General features: G+C 41.8%; 1 protein-coding gene across 18 annotated transcripts in view; it reads right to left on the minus strand.

Moving 5' to 3' along the window:
- Positions 1–14,342, minus strand: part of SLC38A6 (solute carrier family 38 member 6) — a 69,709-nt gene that overhangs the window by 10,513 nt on the left and 44,854 nt on the right. For 16 of the 18 annotated variants that reach the window (XR_016226770.1, XR_016226769.1, XR_016226766.1 and 13 more), the window contains 4 exons: positions 8,537–8,619; positions 7,990–8,048; positions 871–936; positions 575–628 (listed from right to left, as the gene is read on the minus strand). Coding sequence is in view for 10 of the 18 variants with exons in the window: in XM_089322584.1 (XP_089178710.1) it covers positions 575–628; positions 871–936; positions 7,990–8,048; positions 8,537–8,619 (262 nt within the window). In the remaining 8 variants the exon portion in view is untranslated. Of the gene's footprint in view, positions 1–574; positions 629–870; positions 937–4,891; positions 4,919–5,279; positions 5,490–7,989; positions 8,049–8,536; positions 8,620–14,342 lie in introns of those variants that run through there. The other 2 variants (XM_089322589.1, XM_089322590.1) reach the window with 2 other exon arrangements.

The raw sequence follows: 14,342 nt of genomic DNA on the forward strand, positions 1-14,342 counted from the left end.
GTGAGGACGCGGGTCTTTCAGGCCGTTCCAGGGTCCTGTGGCTCTCAGAGAAGGCAAGGGGACTGGGTCTTCCCGTCTTTGCTCCAGGCATCATAAACTTCCACTTTGGAATGTTGGCCAGAATGTATATTGGCATTGCTCAATGGCTGGTCCAATGATGAGGCTGTTCAGCAACAGACCAAGGTTCTACTCACAAGGGAGGAGTTTTCGATATAATTGGCTATTTAGCTTTACAAGTCCAGAGGGCAACAGGAAGTCTGGATCCACAGAGGACCTTATTGGCCAGAGCAGACATTCGGGAAATCTGTTCTTTTAGGCAGAAACCCATTTAAAACAGGCTGTGTTTAAAGGCACGCCAAAAGAAAAAAGAAAAGAAAAAAAAAAGGTGGCTGTTTCATAATGGGCCACCCTGCGTTAAATAATATTATTCTTCTGGTAGGCAATCCTACACTTAGCACTTTCATGAAAATTAATTAGTTACAGGTACAAAGACCTAAGAGACCCTGCTACACAAATCTCTTAAAACTTGAAATGTGAAAAATCAACCAAAAGTATCTGTTAATAACTTACACACCTCTTTGGAGAAATGAAAGAGCTTTGGTTTACAATCATCTGTAGCATTGGAAATCTGTTTAAGAGTATTGAGGGGAAAAAGAGAAACCAACAGCCATTAAAAGTCAGAATACATCAACAGAAATGATGAGTTTATTATTACTAGGTTTTCAAATCAAAACATTTTAAAACAAAGTTCCAAAATGAAATACAGCCATTACTTTTTTATTAACGAGTAAAAAAAAATCATTAGTCTGCCTTTTTTTTTCCTTCTTAGTTTAAAATAAAAACGAAGAAATTGAAAAGATAAGCTATTACCTGGAAGTATTCTTCTATGTCATTTAACATCAGAGGACAAGGGATGGACCATTTTTTAATTATTATCTGTAAGAATAAACAGATTCAGTACTCAGATTTCTTAAATAATTCATAAGAAATTGATTTCAAATGGGTGAGTATTAGTTCAATTAACCAAACACCATACCAAACAAGAAGCTAGCAGAAGATTCTTTACATATATGGAGGGTTTTCAAAAAGCTCACGGAAGGGGCCAGCGCTGTGGGTAAAGACTCCGCCTGTAGTGCCATATCCCATATGGGCGCCGGTTCAAGTTCCGGCTGCTTCTTCTGATCCAGCCCCCTGCCGTGGCCCGGGAGTGCAGTGGAGGATGGCCCAAGTGCTTGGGCCCTGCACCCACATGGGAGACCAGGAGGAAGCACCTGGTTCCTGGCTTTGGATCAGGCCAGCTCTGGCTGTTGCAGCCGTTTGGGGAGTGAACCAGCAGATGGAAGACCTTTCTCTCTGTGTCTCCCTCTCTCTGTAACTCTACCTCTCAAATAAATAAATAAATAAATAAATAAATACATTTCAAAAGAAAACACTATGCATGGATTCACATCACTTGCACCAACATAAACTTATCCTGTAATTCCATTTTCCATGAGCGGTCTGAAGTCACCTCGTGTGGCTTTCCCCACTTGGAATGGGGTCACCTGGGCTGCACACCTGTGTGGGGTCTTCCCCGCTGGAAACCGGAGTCCTCTCATGGCAACTCCGAAACTCCAGCAGCATCAAAGCTTTTTTTTTTAAAGCACAATTTTAAAATGAGAACATGATATTTTCACTGACAATGACACAGGGCATGGTTATTTGTGGGCCAGCTATCAAAAACGGAGAGAGAAATATCAGTGATATTTTTGGGAAGGGTCCCAGGCAGAGACAAGCAGAGACCTCATAGGAGGGGAAAGCCGAGCGGTTTCTGATGTGCGAGTGCTGTCCCTCCTTGCGTTTTCAGACTGGAGTTATTTTTGGTGGATGTGAAGAAAGCTGGCTAGAATGAGAGCGCAGAGCTAGGGAACTCCAGCTGGTAAAAATAAATTAAGAAAAACATTCGGAGAAATCCATAGGGATGCTGTTTCCCAGAAAGAATCAATGAAAATGTTTTAGGATTTCACTCTTAATTGTAGCCATCCTGTTCCCAGGCCTATGGTTGTGGCTATGTCAACATCACCATTGTTGCCCCTGTTTTGGGGCAAGTAATTACTCCATAAATGTTTGCTCCAGGCTGAATCCCAGCATACAAAGGGGCAAGGGAGAAAAAATGCAGTATTTGTCCTTTACCGGAGACCAGCAAGTAAACACTATTCCTATCCCTACTTGGTATTCATCTAGTTTTGGATTTAACTAATTCAATCAAAATTTTATGTTGTGATAAAACAAATCTTAAAAAAACATGTACTTCTAGGATTAAGTTAATGAGTGAACTAAAGAGTCTTTCTTAATTAAAAATCTCACCAAGGGAGAAAAAAGAATGTTACAAGGACCAACCAGGCAAGTTGCTTTATTTCTAGGCTAGTTTTCAACACAAGGCCAAAAAAAAAGTTACAAGGACCAACCAGGGAAGTTGCTTTATTTCTAGGCTAGTTTTCAACTAAAAGGCCAAATCACCAAGAAGAAAGAAAAGCAAAAGCAGTAATCTCACTAGCTTTTTTTTTTTTTTTTTTGGCTGATTGGTTTTCACAAAAAGGATGAGGATGGGGTGACATTCAGGCTTCACTGGGGTGCTGGCAGCATCTTCAGAGCACTTGCTGAGTACCAGGGACCTTAAAAAGCTATATTATATTATATTATATTACATTACATTATATCATATCATATCAAATCATATTAGCTACTTTACTTATTTTAGTTATTATTTCAAAAAATTTTTTTAAAGAATTATTTATTTAGAGAGTGAACCAGTGCCCGTATGGGATGTAGGTGACGGCTTTACCTGCTATGCCACAGTGCCAGCCCCATATTTCTAAACTTTCAAATCAAAATACTTCAAAATAATGCTCCAAAATGCAATATAATCATTGCTTTTCATTAATTAGAAAAAAACCATTACGGTTTGGTTTTATATTAATACAAAATTCAGCTAATTTCTTTGCAGAGACCCATCTGAAGCCCATGCCCGCAGGGTGGAGACGATGTCCTGCACAGCAGGCAAGGAAAGTCTCCCACAAAGAGCAAGTGCTCAGGATAGAGAGAATATGGTAAGAAGATAATTCCAGGCCTCAGAAAGACAAAGGTAAAGGAGAATAAGTGTTAAAAATAACTTGTTCAATTGCACCAAAGGTTCCAACTTCTTTTTCTGCTCTAAGAACTTCCTCCCACTTTAAAAAAAAAAAAAAGATTTATTTATTTGAAAGAGCTTCAGAGAGAGGAAGAGACAGTCTGAGAGGTCCTCCATTCACTGGTTCACTCCTCAAATGGCTATAATGGCAGGAGCTGAGCTCACCTGAAGCCAGGAGCCAGGAGCTTCTTCCGGGTCTCCCATGTGGGTGCAGGGGCCCAAGGACTTGGGCCATCTTCTACTGCTTTCCCAGGCCACAGCAGAGAGCTGGATCGGAAGCAGGGCAGCTGGTGCCCATACAGGATGCTGACGCTTGCAGGCAGGCGCTGCAGGCCGGGGCTCTAGCCTGCTGTGCCCCAGCGCCGGCCCCAGAATTTTCCACTTTTTAAGGCTCAGCTCAAAAGCCCTGAAAGCTTCCTAAAGCCTTCTGGACACTAGCTGCCAGTGATCCTTCTCTCAACTCTTGAAACTTTAACACGGAAGCAAATCAATCAGTATTTCGTTATGTATGTCCATATCGTTCTCTATCTCCCTCCAGTAAGTTGGTCTTATCTGCCCTACTAGACGGACAGATACTTAAGTGCTCAGGTTAAACTTCTACATCTATAATGTTGAACACAGTGCTCTGCAGGACAGCGTCGAAGATCCATTTAAACAGTTTACTATTTTGATTGCTGAATTACTGAAGTATGAATCAGAATACTACCATGTACTTATGATAAAACTTTTAGAAACAACTGCAATCTACTTGTACTCTAACATGGACCAAAAATGGTATAATTACCAAAAAAAAGGTCAAACCATTTGGTTACCATCATTCTGATCCATTGCTAAAATAAAATTTATTTCAACTGTTTTAGAAGTTTTATAGGGAGCAAAAATTTATGTTAAAATTTTTCCAAGAAAATAAGGATCTGGGAGAACCAACTGACTAAGGATTTTGACTTACGTAAGCTGAAGAGTATGACTGAGAAAATAATAGCTTTTTGGACTTATTTTTTTAAATGTCATACAAATGTTATACAGATTCATAAGCACATATTAGCAAAAGTAATCAAGTGAAAAAATGGTATCCTTCCAAAAATCTTTGAATACATACGCATGTTTCCTTTTGTAACCTAATACTTAGAGACTACCTAAGATAAACATGTCAATTAAAAAGAACATTCAGGGGCAGACATTTAGCCTGGCATAAAGATGCTCCTGTTCCACACTGGAACGTCGTGGGTTTGCTGCCTGGCTCTGGCCGTTGGTTCCAGCTTCCTGATAAGGCAGAAAATGGAAGGCAGCAGTGAGGGCTCAACCACCCACATGGGAGACCTGGGTTGAACCCCCAGCTCCCAGCTTCGATCTGGCCCAGGCTGGCTGATGCAGGCCTTTGGAGAATGAATCAGAGGATGGGATTTCTCTCTCTCTCAAATAAATAAAATACTCTTTTTAAATTATAAGAGCATAAAAAAGTGTACAATGTTCCTCACTGTCCCATTGTAAGCCAAATTTAAATTGTGCTCACAGGTAAAAATCTGAGCAGATGATTTGTAAAGCATTACAATAAATGCAGAAAAAGAGTAGAGTATTATTTCCATATGCCTGCTGCAGTAGAAATCTGTACTGAATTAAAGGGTATCTGCCATGACAAGAATGAAAAGTACAGTAGACATATCATACCCATATATTTCTCTTGCTTCAAACTATTGGCTATGAAAACTAAATTACTCCTACCTATGCAGTGCCTGGATTGCCAATTATCTGTGAAGGAAAAATGGAATATGTTATCTACACTGACTTTCTGTAACATCCAACATCCATACGCTCACTTGTGAATGCAGGCCACATCCAACCACGTAGGCACTTCTCAACAATCAACTGATAATGACATTCCTGCTGTTTATCCTTTTACTATGGAGTCTAAAAATGTATGCTGGCACTGCAAACAGTTCATGGAAAACAGAACTGAAAAGATGTTTATTTTGGTGCAAAGAACTGAAATCCACACATAACTTTTCATAATACTTATTTTTTGAAGACCCTTGGTATGCATGGATTTCATTTTCTCCCTACCAGAATGAATGTACTTTTAAAATTCATTTTCCATGAAATTTTGAGGTACCTTTATATGTTCAATTCACTTATTTTTCCAAGATACGAGGATGAATGCTTTCAATGTTGATAAATTCAGGCCGGCACTGTGTTGTAGCAGGTAAAGCCGCCACCTGCAGTGCTGGTATCCCATATGGGCTCTGGTTCGAGTCCCGGCTGCTCCACTTCCAATCCAGCTCTCTGCTATGGCCTGGGAAAGCAGTAGAAGATGGCCCAAGTCCTTGTGCCCCTGCACCCACATGGGAGACCTGGAAGATGCTCCTGGCTCCTGGCTTCAGATTGGTGCAGCTATGGACGTTTAGGCCAATTGGGAACTGAACCAGCAGATGAAAGACCTCTCTCTCTCTCTCTCTGCCTCTCCTTCTCTCTGGGTAACACTTTCAAATAAATAATAAATCTTTAAAAATAAAAGTTGATAAATTCAACAATTAAATGCAAATTATGTTACATATTTTTATGCTCCAGAGCATAAGATTACACATACTTATGTACACTGAAATCATCTATACCTCATTTGCATACTTTGTTTTATCCCTGTATCTCAGAAGATAGTTTAGCCTAAGCTAATTGTACCCTAGATAGTTCTGACAGCTTTGGAACCTTGTTTTGTTTACTTTCATATTTCTTTTTTAGAGATTTATTTATTTGAAAGTCAGAGTTACACAGAGATAGAAGGAGAAGCAAAGAGAAAGAGAGAGAGAGGTCTTCCATCCATTGGTTTAGCCCCAACTGGCCACAATGGCCGGAGCTGCGCTAATCCAAAGCCAGGAGCCAGGAGCTTCTTCCAGGTCTCCCACATGTGTGCAGGGGCCCAAGGACTTGGGCCATCTTCTACTGCTTTCCCAGGTCATAGCAGAGAGCTGGATCGGAAGTGGTGCAGTCGAGACTCAAACCGGTGCCCATATGGGATGCCAGCACTGCAGGCAGCGGCCTTACCCACTACGCCACAGCACTGGCCCCGGAACCTTGTTTTCTAATACTGCTTACCTACTGATGTGTTGTCTTGCTCTTATGTATTGCAATTTTCTTTCATTCATTTTTAATAATAAGGAAATATTTAACCAAGCTTATGAAAAGGTCATTTGGATATGCATATATTTGGCAAATTTTAAAAATGTTTAATCCTATTTAACGTTTGACATTTAGATAGTGGCTATGAAATAAACTGCCACAAAAAGAAAAAGAGGGAGTTTTAAAATTTTTTCACAAAAGGTGCTATATGTAGGATGTTAAGTTCTGTCTTAGAAAAATTAACAGAGAGGCCGGCGCAATGGCGCAGCGGGTTAAAGCCCTGTCCTAAAGCACTGGCATCCCATATGGGTGCCGGTTCTAGTCCCAGCTGCTTCACTTCTGATCCAGCTCTCTGCTATGGCCTGGGAAAGCAGTAGAAGATGGCCCAAGTCCTTGGGGCCCCCCTGCACCCACGTGGGAGACCCAGAAGAAGCTCCTGGCTCCTGCCTTCGGATTGGCACAGCTCTGACCTTTGAGGACATCTGGGAAGTGAACCATCGAAGGAAGACCTCTCTCTGTCTCTACTTCTCTCTGTAACTCTGTCTTTCAAATAAATAAAATAAATCTTAAAAAAAAAAAAAAAAGAAAAATTAACAGGAAAAGCCAGTGCTGAAATGTAGCAGGTAAGCTGCCTGCGGTGCCAGCATCCAATATGGACACCAATTCCTAGTCCTGGCTGCTCCACTTCTGATCCAGCTCCCTGCTCAGGCATCTGGGAAAGTAGTAAATTTACCAAAAAAAGGTCAAACCATTTGGTTACCATCATTCTGACCCACTGCTAGAATAAAATTTATTTCAACAATTTTAGGTGATTTACAGGGAGTAAAAATTTAAGTTAAATTTTTGACTTGGAAGAAGCTCTTGGCACCTGGGCTTTGGCCTGGCCCAGTGCTAGCCGTTGTGGCCATTTGGGAAGTGAACCAGCGGATGGAAGATCTCTGTCTTCCTCTTTCTTTCTCTGTAACCCTGCCTTTCAAATAAATAAGCAAATTTTTTTAAAAAATTAAAGGAAATACATTCATATTCCTTTATTTTATAAATATCTAAATGAGTTAACATTACTATTTGATATCAATATTTGATATTGATATAAGAATAAAAATGAGCTTATTTAAAATAAGAAAAAAATGTGAAGACCATATTGTTTTGCAGTAGTGTTTTTAGAGAGTCTCTCAATGAAAAAGCCAGAGCCGGTAGGAGAAATCAGGTACCGAAGTTGTTATTGAACCTCCCAGCCTGAAATCTCTGGTTTCATTAATGGAACAAAGACTCCAAAGTAAGGTGACTCGTATCAAACTGCTTTCACAGGCCAGAGCGCCGGACAGTCCTCACACAAGACGCTTGGGGAAATGCGCCGTATCTTTTCATTCCATTTTCCATGAATTTTCTGAAGCACTCTCGTAATGTACAGAAACAAACTGACAAACTCACTAAACAGTCAGACTCCGCCCAGACTAGGTTGGTGTGCTCCCCTCCCTAGCGAGCCATGACAGAGACTGAATCTGAAATGCTGCTTTGGCTAAGCCTTCTCAAAAATAGATGCGGTGAAGGAAATAATTGTGGGGGAACCAAAGTGCTTTTAATAACACATTGAAATAAAATGGGATTCTCTTCTCAACATAAAACAGAGGTAAAAGAAAAAAAAGACATTAACACTATGAGTCCGACTTCAGGGAGGAGATAAGCAATGCATTATGTTGTAAACTTACCACGAGAGCAAAGAACACCATAAAGAAAAATGATAAACTACTTGTGTAGCCAAGAAAGCCTGTAAAATAACAGTAAAATAAAAAGCAATTTATAAGGCGAGTGATCCCTAACATACACTAAAGCTATACATCTCGGGCATGTTTTCCATTACGGCGCTTGGCATCTGGGGCTGAGGGCTCAGAATAACAACATTCCAACTATCTGTCACAGATCATTTAGGCGGCTCTGTACGGCAGAATTGGAACTGGCTTACCACTAATGGTACACTCTACGGAAAGGCTGCTCTTTCATGTTCCACTGTAAAGATTTTATTTTAGTGGGCCAGACAAAATACTACTGCAAACCAAGTAACAGGCTAACTAGGCAGGGCTGAAGGCTGAACAACCTAAAATAAGGCCAAGTTTAAAATGATTCACAGCCACTCCCCTTCTGCTCAAAATGTGGCCCTGCGAAATTTAAAAGCCCCTTGATACTTCTCTCTCTCCCTCCTTCCCTCCCCCTCCCCTTTTACTAAACAGATCACGTGCTCTTCTAATATAAACTTACCTATTTTGGGAAGAAGGGCAAGAGGGAACACAATGCCAACACAAATGATGATTAGTAGTGTCTGTCCATCAAGATACCAAGACCTATTAGAGAAAAAGTTCTATTTTAGGGACAGGACTCCAGTGTTTGTTCTAACATATGTGCAGAACACAATACAATCTTGACAATTACCTGAAAGGAAAAACCCACTTCTTTTGTTCTTATGGGAGCCTATTATTCTTATTCATGTATTTATGTTTAGGAAATGTATCAACATATTGGAATAGGGGTTGGTACTGCGGTGTAGCAGGTAAAGCCAACCACCTGCAATGCTGCTGCTCCACTTCCAATCCAGTTCTCTGCTATGGCCTAGGAAAGCTGCAGCAGATGGCCCAAGTCTTGGCTCCTGGCTTCAGGTTGGCGCAGCTCCGGCCGTTGCAGCCATCTGGGGAGTGAACCAGCAGATGGAAGACCTCTCTCTCTCTCTCTCTCTCTCTGCCTCTGCTCTAACTCTGCCTTTCAAATAAATAAAAATAAATCTTGAAAAAAATAATGGGATGCCACTTTTCAACTACTAAAACTACAAATATTTAAAAATAAGAAAAAAAGATAATACTCAATATTGGTAAGGAGTGAATGGTGTGTAACAAAAACTGATGAATGGACAGACTATGTAAATTATCTTTCTAGAAAGAAGCTGGGCAAAAGACATGGAGAACGTTCAAATAATTATATCCCTTAACACTTATAAAAGATCATGAAGCATAAGGAAACAATCAGCAATAATAACACAGTCTGTGGGGGCCAGTTCTGTGGTGTAGCGGGTTAAGCTGCCGCTTGCAACCCCAGCATCCCACACTGGAGTGCCAGTTTGAGTCCTGGCTACTCTGTTTCCAAGGCAGCTCCCTGCTAATGTGCCTGGGAAAGCAGCGGAAAATGGCCCAAGTACTTAGACTCTGCCCACCCACATGGGAGATCCAGGTGAAGTTCCGGGCCCCTGGCTTTGGTCTGGCCCAACCTTGACCACTGTGGCCTTTTGGTTAGTGAATGAGTGGACAGAAGATCTCCATCTCTGCCTTTCAAATAAACAAATAAACATAACAATGATTGGGGCCGGTGCTGTAGCATAGTGGGTTAAGCCTCTGCTTGCCATGCTAGCATTCCATATGGGCGTTGGTTTCAGTCTCAGCTGCTCCACTTCTGACCCAGCTCTCTGCTATGGCCTGGGAAAGCAATGGAAGATGGGCCAAGTCCTTGGGCCCCTGCACCAGCGTCGGAGACAGGAAGAAGCTCCTGGCTCCTGATCAGTGCAGCTCCGGCTGTTGTGGGCCTCTGGGGAGTGAACCAGTGGATGGAAGACCTCTCTGTCTCTCCCTATCTCTGTAACTCTGCCACTCAAATAAATAAATAAATAAATCTTTTAAAAAATGATTTTTGTAAAGAAACGTTTACTGAAAACATTTAAAATAATGAAAATTATAAACAAACATGTAATACTACGACAATTTGGAAATAACAACATAATGAAAGTTCAGTAAATAGTGTGCATGTCAGTGTGTGTATAGTGTAATACTAATTTTGAGGAAGAATACAGATGCCCTAAAAATGGAAAAAAGTACAATATATCAATAACCATTATCTCTACATAGTAGGATGAGACAGGCAACTTTTCTTCTTTATAGTTGACTATACTTTTCCAAAGTTTCAGGAAAGGGCATGAGCTACAAGGTAAAAATATTAAAATTTCATATGAAGACACTAAAATACTGAATTTAAAAAGTAACTTAATAGTATGATTCTGAAAATTTAAAATAAGTCTGAAGGATATACTTAAAACACCAAAACTGAGTATTTCTATGTGGTAGCAATATAAGAAATTTTTATTTTCTCCTTGTTTGCATATTATATGGTTTCAATTTTTCAATTTAAAATACACATGTGGAAGTTTTAAAAACTTGAAGTTAATTCCCCAAAACCTTAGTAGATTTAAATGTAAACAAAACAATCCATGACATAAAATGAAGAATTGCTGGTATGGATTAAATAAATAATAAGATGCTGAAATTAAATTAGTAAAATTATTAAAAAGTACTATCCAAGGATGTGGCATGATTGATCCTTCATATACTGCTAGTGAACTTATCAACCACTACCCTCTTCAGGAAAACCAATGTGTAGCAAGAGCAATAAAAATACAGTGGCAATCTGCTTTAAGAAAATAACCTTGAGGGGCTGGCAATGTGGCATAGTGGGTAAAGCTGCCACCTGCAGTGCCGGCATCCCATACGGGGGCCGGGTCGAGCCCCGGCTGCTCCACTGCCATTCTAGCTTCCTGCTAATATGACTGGGCCCCTGCACCCACATGGGAGACCCAGAAGAAGCTCCTGGTTCCTGACTTCAGATCAGCTCAGCTCCATCTGTTGTGGCAGATGTTGTGGCTGTTTCTACCTCTCTCTGTAACCTCTGTCTTTCAAATAAATAAATCTTAAAGTCTAAAATGGAAAAAATGATACTCTTACAATGTTAAAAAGCTGGGGGAAAACTCTATATTCCAAACAATAGAAAATGCTTACTGGGGCTGGCGCTGTGGCACACTAGGTTAATCCTCCGCCTGTGGAGCTGGCATCCCATATGGACGCCGGTTCTAGTCCCGGCTGCTCCTCTTCAATCCAGCTCTCTGCTGTAGCCTGGGAAAGCAGTAGAAGATGGCCCAAGTGCTTGGGCCCCTGCACCCACATGGGAGACCAGGAAGAAGCACCTGGCTCCTGGCTTTGGATCGGCGCAGCTCCGGCTGTTGCGGCCATTTTGGGGAGTGAACCAACGGAAAGAAGACCTTTCTGTCTCTCTCTCTCACTGTCTGTAACTCTAGCTGTCAAATAAATAAATAAAATCTTAAAAAAAAGAAAATGCTTACTAGGTCAATAACAACTAATCAATGGGAAGTTAAGCAACTTAAAAAAAAATACAACCTGGGGACCAGCACTGTGGCATAGTGCGTAAAGCCTCTGCTACCCACATGGGAGACCTAGAAGAAGCTCTTGGCTCCTGGCTCCAGACTGGCCCAGCCCTAGTTGTGGCCATCTGGGGAGTGAATCAGCAGACAGAGTATCTCTCTGCCTCTCTCTTCCTCTTTCTGTAATGGCATGACACCAGCCCCTAAACCAAGAATTTCAAGTAAATAAATTAAATAAATAAAATCAATAAAAATTTAAAAATACAACTTAGTAAAACAGAAAATGCTAATGGCAGAAACACAAAATATATGGTTACTAACTATATTTTTAAAGAGTTCTTAGGAAAAATTAAAAGGAAATAGAACCGGAACGTTATGTGTGATTTTTTCCTGATTTCTTGCTCATTCCACCACACATTCCTGTAATGCAGCCGTCATACTTTTTACACTTAAGGACAAGCACATATACTTGCACACACACAACAGTAAGAACATAAATCCATGCTAAGTGGGAGTTGCAAGCTTCAAAAACTAGTAAGGGACACTTTTCCCAGTCACTTTCGAGCTGGTCTCAGAAGCCGCTGCTGCGGTAATGCGTCCTCTTACTCCATCTCCGGGAGCCAGTCTCCCACTGCAATGTTATATTGCAGAAGGGTTTTCCTCTATGTGGGTTTCTTTTTTTTTTCTTTAAATATTTATTTATTTATTCGAAAGTCAGAGTTACACAGAGAGAAGGAGAGGCACAGAGACAGAGAGGTCTTCCATCTGATGGTTCACTCCCCAAATGGCTGCAATGGCCGGAGCTGTGCTGATCCGAAGCCAGGAGCCAGGAGCTTCTTCCGGGTCTCTCACGCGGGCGCAGGGGCCCAAGGACCTGGGCCATCTTCTACTGCTATCCCAGGCTGCAGCAGAAAGCTGGATTGGAAGAGGAGCAGCCGGGACTAGAACCGGCACCCATATGGGATACCGGCGCTTCAGGCCAGGGTATTAACTTGCTGAGCCACAGCGCCAGCCCCTCTATGTGGGTTTCAACCCCTGGCTTCTAACATGGACTTTATGAGCCGCTGCATGTCTTGCACACTCTGGATTATGAGGAAGCCTTTTCCAATGCACCCTGAATCACTACTGGGGGGGGGATGCTGGTTAACTTCCTCTTTACTAGAACGAGAGCAGGAGCAGCAGCAGAAATAGAAGTAGGATCACAATGTCCCCTTCTCCACTCTCATTCACGTCCTTAGGAGACACACATGCCAGCAACTCGAACCCGTGCACAAGTGTTTCAAGCTCTAACGGACCTGAAGCTGTGCTCTCTGCAGGTGCACATGTCCGCAACTGCGGGGACGCAGGAGGCACCGAGAGAGGCCAGACACTGAAAACACAAAGCTGTGCTCAACTTCCAGTCACTCCGAACAAGAATCAAAATGGGAACCTCAACACGTCCCTGGGAAACACCTGGCAACTAACCTTCCAAAGCTGGCACAAAGCCCAGTGCTGTGTGTCTGAAACGTCTTTCCTTCTGGGGTCTGATCCCAGCCCCCGTGCCAGGAGAAAACCGGCCCAAGGAGCAGCACTTCTGCTGCCCCTGCTACGGAACAATGTGGCATTGTATACTTGAAAGCTGCTACGAGGGCAGAGCTCATGTTAGGTAGTTCTACTATAATAAAATAAAATAAAATAAATTGCTATAAACCAATTTGCCTCTTGGAAACAAAGCAAGTGTTATGAAGGCACTCAAGGGAGCATGTCCGTTGTCAGTCACAGCGTCCGGGACAATTTCCTCTTGCGTAAGAATAAAGGAACACTGTTGGAGATCCTGCAACGACAATTACGTTACACTATTTCGGATCGTGATTCGAAATAGTCGGCGAGGCACTGAACGGGCGTCTGAAGGTAACTGGGCCTCGTCCCGGAGGAACGCAGCATCACGGGTAACAGAGTGTGAGACTGCAAGAGGCCTCAAGACCGTCTGCAGCGGCTGCATTTGTGAAAATCAGCTGAAGACGGGTGGTGTGCGATGACCGCAGCCATGGAAACACATCTTCTGCTGCTGCTCCAAATTCAGGCTGTTTCTCAGCCACTGTCTCGTTTACTGCTCGATCACGCCTCATACTCTCCTTTTCACGGGATAGAACCTTAAGTTCTTAATCTAAAAGTAATTTTATCATAAAATATCACTTCTCTACCCCTGGCATGGCTACTGATTATTATAGATCACTTCTCAGCCTTCCTAATTTATGTTAATAAGCCAAGTGTAAAAAGAGTGCTGTTTTCTTTACCATTCGTTAACAAGAGAGGCTGCACAGCAATGCATAGTTTAGATTTCATGTTCATGTTGCATCATGAATTGTGTTTGGCAATGGAGATTTTCAAAGAACAGAAAAGATTAAACTTACAAATAAAACCCCAGCCTAAGCAATACAACCAAGCAAAAAGAAATCTCAAAAAGTACATATTAGTAAATTTATTTTATAGATCAATAATTTATTTTTTAAAGATTTTTTAATTATTTGAAATTCATAGTTACAGAGAGAGGGAGGGAAAGACAAAGATCTTCCATCCACCGGTTTACTCCCCGTATGGCTGCGATGGCCAGGGCTGAGCCAGTTGGTTCAACCAGGTCTCCCACGTGGGTGGTAGGGGCCCAAACATTTGGGTCATCTTCTATGGCTTTTCCCAGGCTATTAGCAGAGAGTGGGATCAGAAGTGAGCAGCCGGGACACTAACTGGTGTCCATATGAGAAGCTGCCATCATGAGCAGCGGCTTTACCCACTACGCCACGACACCAGCCCCTAAACCAAGAATTTAAGAAGAATGTCGTAATCTTAAATTTTTTCTAAGGGGAGCGGGGAAGAATTATCCAACAGAATCTATTT

This window comes from Oryctolagus cuniculus, chromosome 20, assembly GCF_051225735.1.
Source record: "Oryctolagus cuniculus isolate XC-2025 breed Fujian yellow rabbit chromosome 20, ASM5122573v1, whole genome shotgun sequence".
Classification (NCBI taxonomy): Eukaryota; Metazoa; Chordata; class Mammalia; order Lagomorpha; family Leporidae; genus Oryctolagus; species Oryctolagus cuniculus.